This window comes from Toxorhynchites rutilus, chromosome 2 (genome assembly GCF_029784135.1).
Source record: "Toxorhynchites rutilus septentrionalis strain SRP chromosome 2, ASM2978413v1, whole genome shotgun sequence".
In the NCBI taxonomy this organism is placed as follows: Eukaryota; Metazoa; Arthropoda; class Insecta; order Diptera; family Culicidae; genus Toxorhynchites; species Toxorhynchites rutilus.
Genome location: NC_073745.1, coordinates 170108203 through 170118800, shown reverse-complemented (window position 1 = coordinate 170118800; position 10598 = coordinate 170108203). Strand labels below are relative to the sequence as shown.

The 10598-nt window shown below is 46.0% G+C and overlaps 1 protein-coding gene across 1 annotated transcript; it reads left to right on the top strand.

The window, feature by feature from the left end:
- LOC129766372 (uncharacterized) lies at positions 1 to 3099 on the top strand. The gene has a single exon (XM_055766897.1). It carries the CDS (start codon positions 1 to 3, stop codon positions 3097 to 3099), a length of 3099 nt encoding a protein of 1032 aa, XP_055622872.1.
- The last annotated feature ends 7499 nt before the right edge of the window (positions 3100 to 10598 follow it).

Sequence of the window (10598 nt, the reverse complement as noted above, 5' to 3'; positions counted from 1 at the left end):
ATGGCGGAAACGGACTCGACATCGAGGGTCAACGCGCCTGCTGGTGTCTCTAGTGGTGCTACCGGACAGAATAGCCGTACGCACCGAGTACTACTGACACGGAGGACCACACTACTTGCAGCACTGGGTCGGGCCGAGGCATTTTTGGCGGACTACGATGCTGTGAGGGACGCGACGAAGGTGCAGGTGCAGCTGGACCACATCGAGAACGTTTGGAAGAGCTTAGAGGAGGTGCAGACGGAATTGGAGTGTGCTGAGGAGAGTGAAGAAGATATGGAATTGCATGAAAAAGCACGTGCCAGCTTTGAAGAACGATTGCTAATAATAAAAGCAGAATTAACATCCAAACTTCCTGTTATTCCTATTGACTCTCAAATCCTTCAAACTGTATACCCTACTTCCGCTATCTCTGGTTTGAAACTGCCGACTATTTCTCTTCCTGAATTCGACTGGGACTATATGCAATGGTTGGGTTTCCATGACACGTTCTTAGCTCTGATTCATTCGAACACCGATGTGCCAGCGATTCAGAAGTTCCACTATCTGAAAGCAGCTTTGAAAGGGGAGGCTGCCCAGCTAATTGAATCGATTGCGATTAGCGCAGCGAATTATAATTTGGCTTGGGATGCTCTGGTGGGACGTTATGCGAACGATTATCTCTTGAAAAAGCGACATTTACAGGCTCTTTTCGACGTTCATCCAATGAAGAAGGAAACCGCAGTGACACTCCACGCGTTGGTGGACGAGTTTGAACGTCATGTGAAGACTCTGCAGCAGATGGGCGAACCGACGGCGCAGTGGAGCAGCATTCTTGAGCACCTACTGTGCACACGTCTACACGATGACACGCTCAAAGCGTGGGAGGACCATGCCTCCACCGTGGAGGATCCGAACTATTCGTGTCTCATCGATTTTCTCCAACGTCGGATGCGTGTTTTGGAATCCATTTCCGTCAATAACCATGCGTCTCCTTGCTATGGGAATTCGGCGAATAGTAACTTGAAAAGGTCAACTCAGTTTCGTCTTTCTTCGAATGCTGCCACTACTAATTCTGGCAGTAAGTGCCCTGCGTGCGGCCAGGAGCATTTCATCACCCGGTGTCAGAAATTCAACGGTTTTTCGGTTGCTCAGCGACGGCAACTGGTGTTCAAGAAGCGACTGTGTAACAACTGCTTGAAGGGTGATCACATGGCGAAGGATTGCACTTCAAATTTCAATTGTAGGCATTGCAATATGCGACACCATTCTTTCCTCCATTCTGCGTCGTACGAGGGTTCTCAGAGGTTCGCTCCCGAGACTCATTTCTCCAGTACCCCAGCTGTAGTGCAGATTGCTCCGCCTTTGGTGGGCAAGTCTAGTGTGCAATCGACGGTTGCAGCCACCGAAAACATCCTTGATTGTGAGGTGAGTGCTCCAGTGCAGCAGCCGCGGGAAAACGTTTTTCTTCAGACGGTACTGGTGAAGATTATCGATGCTTTTGGGCAGGATCATCTAGCACGTGCTCTTCTCGACAGCGCATCGCAGCCCAACCTAATCACTGAGCGGCTGGCACGCCTGCTACGACTAAGAAGAAGCAACGTGAACGTGACTATCCGTGGGGCCGGTCAGCTTCAGCAAACGGTGCGCAACTCTATCGTGGCACAAGTCAAGTCGCGAGGCGGCAATTTCGATTTAGGGATCAGCTTTCTAGTGATAGACAAGGTCACTGCAGACCTTCCGGCGCAGGATATTACCATCGCGGACTGGCAGATTCCCGACGAACTTCCCCTGGCCGATCCTGCGTTCAACATGAGGCAACGCATTGACATGGTTCTGGGGGCGAAACATTACCATTCGTTGTTCCCCAGTGCAGCTCGCATTCAGCTCGGTGAGCAGCTCCCACATCTAATGAAGAGCGTGTTTGGATGGGTCGTAACAGGTTCCGCTTCACTACAACAGCTTACGCAACCGTCCACTTCCACTGTCAGTTCCTACAACACCGTAACTGTATCCATGATTTCGTTGGAGGACAGCATCGAGCGCTTTTGGAAGACCGAAGACTTGCAGATGAGTGACAACTATTCGGTTGAGGAACGTCACTGCGAATCTTTGTTCCAATCGACGGTGGCACGGACAGCTGAGGGACGCTACATGGTCCGACTGCCTCGAAAGTCAGATTTCGACGCCATGATGGGAGAATCCAGAGCCAGCGCTCTTCGTCGGTACGAAATGCTTGAGCGCAGACTGGAAAGGAACTCAACGCTCAAGGAGGAGTATCACAAGTTCCTACAGGAGTACCTGTCCCTCGGCCATATGCGGCTGGTCGAGCCGGGCAGCAAAGTTACCGGCGCTGCTTATTATTTACCACATCATCCGGTTCTAAAGGAGTCAAGCACGACGGCGAAACTTCGGGTGGTCTTCGACGGCTCTGCTAAAACGTCCACTGGTTACTCCCTCAATGAAGCGCTCTGTGTGGGACCGGTCGTTCAAGACGACTTGCTGTCCATTGTTTTACGGTTTCGTACCTACCAGGTTGCCCTCGTCGGAGACATCGCGAAGATGTATAGGCAGGTCCTGGTACACCCTGACGATACTCCCCTGCAACGCATCCTGTGGCGTTTTTCTACAGACACACCTGTCCAAACCTACGAGCTACTGACCGTGACATACGGACTTACTCCATCGTCATTCCTGGCGACTCGCGCTCTTCAGCAATTGGCCGCTGATGAAGGCGACGCCTACTCTCTCGCTGGTCCAGCATTAAGGAAGAATTTCTACATCGACGATTTCATCGGTGGGACCAGCTCCACAGAAGAGGCAATCCGCCTCCGAGAAGAGCTTTCGGATCTAATGCAAAAGGGTGGACTCGAACTGCGCAAGTGGACGTCTAACCGTTTCGAAGTTCTGCAAGGCCTGGACGAAGACCATATCGGGACTCATTCAACATTGAGCTTCACTCCCAACGAAACAACCAAGGCACTGGGAATCGGCTGGGAGCCAGAGATTGATTTTCTTCGCTTCGATTCAACGGTGCAACCACGAGATGCGCCGCCCACGAAACGTACGATTCTCTCTGACATCGCAAAGCTATTCGATCCTCTTGGGTTTAGTTTAGTTTAGTTTATTCATTACTATCAACAGGCCTGAACATGAGTGCCCTAATGATACCTAATAAATTAATAACATAAAATACTTAATCTACTTAAAACTATGCCTAACTGGAAAGAGCGGTCAAGAATGCCTTTCTTAAACTGGCGCGAGATAAGTGAAAGTCATAAGATAAGTAACAGCGGTTAAATACACGAGACATACTCGATACGGGTTCGTTGTAACCGTAGTTTGTGCGAGAGTGAGGAAGGCAGAGAAATGTATGTGAACGCAGGTTACGAGGGCGTATATTAAAATCGATCGACTGAAGAAGATCAGCACAATCGATTTTCGAGGAAATTAGATCGGATATAAAAGTTGCCTTCGCTACATCTCTACGTACGCTCAACAAATCGAGTCCGATCAATTTACAACGATCCTCATAGCTGGGTAAGTTCGAAGGATCGCTCCAGGGCAAGTTGCGTAGGGCGAAACGGACGAATTTCCGCTGGATCACCTCAATTCGCTGGACACTATTTTGGTAGTAGGGAGACCATACTATGCACGCATATTCAAGATGAGAGCGCACTAAAGCACAATAAAGAGCTTTGATACAATGTGGGTCTTTGAATTGCTTTGTGATGCGAAAAATGAAACCTAACATCCTAGATGCCTTGGTGGTGATGTATGAGATATGGTCGTTGAACGTTAGCTTTGAGTCTAAGACGATACCAAGATCCTTGATAGTTACAACACGTTTCAAAGAGATATTGCGTATTTTATACGAAAATGTTTTTTTTTTATAAATTCGTTTATTTTTACAGGCTCAGTTACATAAGTTTAAAGGAGCCGAAATCTTAAATATATTTTTAAAACTATATATATGAACAATTTTCTTAAATCTATGGTTAGTAATGTGGGAAACCGATTACTCGTGGTGGACTCGAGATTAAAAGGGTGACATTTTCTCAGGAAAAGGATGGGGTATAAGGAAATTATTACAATGTTGATAATCACACACACTCAATTCTTAAATCTATTCGTACATCAGTTGTGAATTTACATTTCATTCTTCTGTTTATAGCAAGCGGACCAATTACTCACAAAGGAAGAAATGGAGGGTATAAGGATATAAGGATAATCACACACGAACATCGATAGATTTAAGGAAAACATATATTTGGGACATGTAATCAAGGTCTAACCGAGCCAACACATCTCTCACCGGCACATTGGGCTGCCTTCCTCTAGCCCGAAGGGAGTTCTCTAAATTCGATCTGGCAACAAGATACACCTCACACGACCAAACAACGTGTTCGATGTCGTGGTAACCTCGGCCACAAACGCAGATATTGCTGCCGGCCAGATTGAAACGAAAGAGTAGCGCGTCTAACGAACAGTGATTGGACATGAGTCGGGAGAAGGTGCGAATAAAGTCCCGACTCAAGTCCAGACTTTTGAACCATGGTTTGAGGCTAACCTTAGGGATAATCGAGTGAAGCCACCGGCCCAATTCATCTTCGTTCCATTTGCGTTGCCAGTTAGCGATGGTATTTTTACGGACTAAAGAGTAAAATTCATTGAAGGCGATTTGACGCTGATAAATATCGCCTTCAATCGCACCTACCTTTGCTAATGAGTCAGCCCTCTCATTACCCGGAATTGAGCAATGAGAAGGGACCCAGATAAAGGTAATGACATAACAGCGTCTGGATAAAGCACTCAAAATTTCTCGTATTCTCTCAAGGAAGTACGGCGAGTGCTTTTCCGGCCTCACTGAACGGATAGCTTCGACAGAGCTAAGACTATCCGTTACAATGTAATAGTGTTCAACAGGTCGTGAGGCGACGCTGTCCAGCGCCCAATGAATTGCTGCCAATTCAGCAATATACACTGAGCAAGGATTCTGAAGACTGTGTGAGGTGCTAAAAAATTCGTTGAACACTCCAAATCCTGTGGACTCATTTATAGTGGACCCATCAGTAAAGTACATATTATCACAATTGATTCCCCTATATTTTTCATCGAAGATCGTTGGAGCGATCCTCGATCGTTGGTAATCTGAATATCCATGGATATCTTGCTTCATGGACAGATCAAAATGCACAGAGGAATTGATGTAGTCAGGGAAACAAACACGGTTGGGAATATACGAAGAAGAATCAACCTGCATGGAGATGAATTCATGATATGAACTCATGAATCCGGAGTGAAAATTTAGCTCGATCAGCCGCTCAAAATTTCCGATCACCAATAGGTTCATGACCTTACACCGGATGAAGAACCGAAGAGATAATAAATTGAAGCGATCTTTTAGTGGGAGTAGGCCTGCCAAAACCTCGAGACTCATGGTATGCGTGGTTGGCATGGTTGGCAGCTGATTGAAAACAGAAACTGCCATACTCCATCACTGAGAGAATAGTTGTTCTATACAACATTATAAGATCTTCGGGATGGGCTCCCCACCAGGTGCCGGTAATTGTACGGAGAAAATTTATTCTTTGTTGGCATTTTTTACTCAGATACCTAATATGGGCCCCCCAAGTACATTTGGAGTCGAACCAGACCCCAAGATACTTGAATGACATAGCATGAGTGATCGGTTTACCCAAAAGTTGAAGCTTTGGTTTTGCTGGTCTATGCTTCCTAGAAAAAACCACCATCTCTGTTTTCTCCGTGGAGAATTCGATCCCTAGCCCAATGGCCCAGGTTGAAAAATTGTTCAAAGTATCTTGTAAGGGTTCTTGTAGGTCGGATTTTGTTGATCCTACGACAGAGACCACTCCATCATCTGCAAGTTGTCTTAGGCTGCAATTTTGTGTAAGGCAATTGTCGATGTCGCTTACATAGAAGTTGTACAAAAGGGGGCTTAAACATGAGCCCTGGGGGAGGCCCATGTAAGAGACCCGACTTACTGCCGAATCTCCGTGAGAAAAGTTCAAATGCTTCTCACAAAGCAAGTTATATAACATATTATTCAATAGAGGCGGCAGACCCCGAGAGTGTAATTTGTCTGTCAAAACCTCTATTGAAACAGAATCAAAGGCCCCCTTTATGTCCAAGAATACTGAAGCCATTTGTTTTTTTCCGGCGTAAGCCATTTGAATTTCTGAAGAAAGCAACGCAAGACAATCATTCGTCCCCTTGCCCCTGCGGAACCCATATTGTGTATCTGAGAGTAGGCCATTCGTTTCAACCCATCGATCAAGGCGAAACAAGATCATTTTCTCCAACAATTTCCGTATACAAGACAGCATTGCTATTGGGCGGTACGAATTGAAGTCGGACGCGGGTTTTCCGGGTTTTTGAATAGCTATAACTCGTACTTGTCTCCAATCATCTGGAACAATATTATTCTCCAGAAACCGATTGAATAAATTCAACAAGCGATGTTTCGCCACATCAGGGAGGTTTTTCAGCAAGTTGAATTTAATTCTATCCGATCCCGGAGCAGAATTGTTACATGAAAGCAGAGCAAGAGAGAATTCTACCATCGAAAACTCGGAATCAAGATCGCACCTATCTTGTGGTATATCTCGAACAATTTTTTGCACAGGAGCGGAATCAGGACAAACCTTCCGTGCAAAATTCAAAATCCATCGATGTGAATATTCCTCGCTTTCATTGGATGAAGAGCGATTTCTCATGTTTCGAGCCACTTTCCATAATTTTTTCATTGACGTTTCTCGTGACAAACCTCCCACGAAATTTCGCCAATAAGCACGTTTTTTCCCTTTGATCAAGTTTTTAAATTGATTTTCAAGGTCCAAATACGTCTGAAAATTTTCAGGGGTTCCACGTTTCCGAAAAGCTTTGAATGCGTTCGATTTATCCTGATAAAGCTTGGAACATTGGCTATCCCACCATGGATTGGGAGGCTTTCGACGAATAGTGGAGCCTGGGATGGGTTTCGTTTGAGCGCGAACCGCGCTGTCATAGATCAAACGAGAAAGGAAGTTATACTCCTCCAATGGAGGTAAACCATCTCTGGAATTGATGGCTAGAGCAATCGCGTCCGCATATTTTTTCCAGTCAATGTGTCTTGTGAGGTCATATGCCATGTTTATAGATTCAGAAAAATTCGACCCAATGGTGATGGAAATTTTGATTGGCAAGTGATCACTACCGTTGGGGTCCTGGATTACATTCCACTTGCAATCTAACGATAGTGAATTCGAGCAAAGCGAGAGGTCAAGAGCACTTGGGTTAGCAGGAGGTTTAGGTACACGTGTTGTTTCCCCAGTGTTCAAAAGTGTCATATTGAAGCTGTTACAAAGATCATATATCAACAGTGAACGATTGTCGTCGTACTGTTCCCCCCAGGCAGTTCCGTGAGAATTGAAGTCTCCCAAGATCAATCGTGGCTCAGGAAGGAGTGAGCACATGTCAACAAGTTGCTTGCGGCTAACCGCAGCTCTCGGAGGCCAATACAAGCTGACAATACAAAGGTCTTTTCCTCTGATGTTTGCATGACAAGCAACAGCTTCAATCCCTCCAATAGGTGGAAGGTCAATTCGAAAAAATGAGTGGCACTTATTGATCCCCAATAGCACCCCTCCGTATCTGTCATCACGGTCCAAGCGTATAATATTAAAATCGTGGAAAGAGAGATCATCTCGCGAAGAAAGCCAAGTTTCGGACAGAGCAAAAACATCACAATTGTAGTTATGAATTAAAATTTTGAATGTATCTAATTTAGGGATAAGACTACGACAATTCCACTGTAAAACAGTGATATCTCCGACCTCTCTATTTGAATTAGACATCAAGAGAGATAATCATTGCAAGGAGGGGCCATGTTTGCATCAATTGTTGCAAAATTGTCTTTAATACTGGAAGCATTGATATGACAATGGTTCTGATGGAGTCGGAAACATTAAAGCATGTGAAGATTTGAGCCACAAGGTCAGTCAACTTTATAAATCCCGATTGGGAAGTTGAACTGGACGGTAAAATAGGGACAGTTGGGGTTTTTGATGTCCCTTCGAGTGCTGGGTCGTTCGAAGGTGAATTATTCCCACGGAAGCCAGGAGGAACCTGATTTTGCTTGTCCGCTGCACTCGATTTTTTAGGCATGCTAACAGAGGGTATAACCGGAGGGGCTTGTCCTTGAACTTTGGGAGTGGTCACATTTTTGCGCCGGGGATTCCCTTGGAAGATGTACGGTGTGCCCTCGTTAGCTGTATCCGCTTCCATTTCGTCAACTGGCAGCGAAGCGAAGACATTGTTTGCGGTTAAAGGTTGTTGCTGTTGGGCCAATGGAGAAGCGCCCTTCAAAATTTCCGCAAAAGTGCGCTTCGAGCGTTCCTTTAAAGAGCGCTTCTGCTTCTCCCAGCGACTCTTGTAAGTTTCACAAGCCGAGAGCACGTGCGGATTTCCTCCGCAATATGGACACTTTTGCTCAATCGCACTGCAGGATTTGTCCAAATGTTGCTCTCCGCAAGTGGCACAGCGCTCCTTGTTGGCGCAGTAAGCTGCTGTGTGACCAACTGACTTGCATTTCAGGCAAGTCATGGGCTTTGGCACGAAGAGTCGCAGCGGTAGCCTCAATTTGTCCACCATAACGTAGTCAGGGAGGGCGGAGCCAGCAAAAGTGACTCTAAACGAGTCGGACGGCGTAAATTTCGATTCTTTCCCTTCCTGGGAGACTTTGCCGAGTTGTCGGCATTCTAAGATTTTAACCTTAATCAAAGGCAGCTTTTTAAATCTGCCATCTCCTTCCATAATTGATTTGCACGTCAGACCCGTTTCGGTTATCACCCCCGAGATTTCTACGTCATGGGAAGGCACGTAGACACGATATTCCAGGGTAAACCTCTGCTCGACGACAATACCGTTTGCGTCTTTCCGATCAGCCACGACAACACGCAGTTTGGTCGGTCTAACCTTCGTAATTTCTGTCACGGAGGAGTATCTTGCCAGATCTTTCATGATCTGAATAACATTAAGTGCTTTTCCGTTTGGCTTAGGCCTGAAGAAAACAACCCACGGACCAGTTCCAGGTGCATCTTCAGGATAGACCTTGACACGTGGAGAGAAGACAACAGGAGGAGAAGGAGATGACGAGGATTGAAGGGGATCGGGGACAACAGGATGAGGAGGCGAAATCTGAGCTGGGGTAGGAGCGAGGGGGGTTGGAGAGGAGATATTTGCAGGTTTTTTAGAGGGGGGCTTGCTAGAGTTAGCAGACTCGTCCCCGGACGAAACATCCTCTGATGTAGGAACGCGTTTAAGTGTCTTCGCTGTTCCTTTATTTGTTTTTTCAACCAGAGGGGAGTCATCATCAGAGATCTCCATATCTGGAGATCCTCCCCCTCCTTCTGCCATTCCGTAATTGGTACCTCTAATCACAATGCACCCAGTGCTGATGAACTGGCAACCGCTGCTTGCTTCTCAATCGGAGCGCTTGAGCGCTCGGCACTATCACACACCACTAAGAAGTGATGCTCTCCTTCACACTGCTGTAAGTGAACAGCGAATCGCGCTGGTATTGTGTGCGTGCAACTGAGCACCGATGTCCGACTTCGATTGCGATGGCGACAAATCGGCGAAAACTGAAAGCCGGCTGGCCTTGCCAGGCTTTGATGATTCTGCTTTTCTCACTAATTCCGAGTTCACACTGCGTTTTACGATGTCTCGAACAGTTCGAAAACGCGCGAAAAAAGCACACCCGGGCGATAAAAAAAAAATAACAGCCAACGGTAACCGAAAACAATGCTTTAACGGAGACGCTCACAGCACATGACCGGTTACTCGAAGCTTATGCCGAAGAATGATACGAAAATGTTACAGGCGATCGTTTCCGCGTGAACGATATGACTGAACACTTTGCTGGATTTAAAACCATTCTATTGGTTTCGCACCAATCAGAGAAAATATCGAGTTGTTGCTGTAGGAATATCGCATCATCAACACTATTCACAGTGTAGAACAATTTAAAATCGTCCGCATATGCAAGTTTGGGACACTTTAGACAAAGATTAATATCATTGAGGTAAAGCAGGAATATATAAGGACCGAGATGACTTCCTTGAGGTACGCCCGATGTCACCCGAAAAGGAGATGAAACGGTATCGCCGATTTTCACTGACATCACACGATCAGTCAGATATGAGTGTAACCAGTTCAAAAGAAAACTATGGAAACCTAGACGCTGGAGTTTGGCGACAACGATATCGTGATTGATTTTGTCGAACGCGGCCGAAAAATCTGTATAAACAGCATCGATCTGGTTACGAGACTGCAGAGAGCGGGCGATGAACGATGTGTACAGCACCAGATTTGTAGAAGTAGACCTTCTGGGCACGAAACCGTGTTGTTGGTCGGAGATGTAACTACTGCAGGCGTGTGAGATGAAATCCAAAACTATTATCTCAAATAGTTTGGAGATAGAACAAAGGCAAGTGATACCTCTATAATTTTTGACGTCCTTTTTGCTGCCTTTTTTAAAAACGGGGTAAACGAATGAATTTTTCCATGCCTTCGGGAAAACTCCACAGCGTAGTGAGCGACTGAACAATAGACTTAGCGGT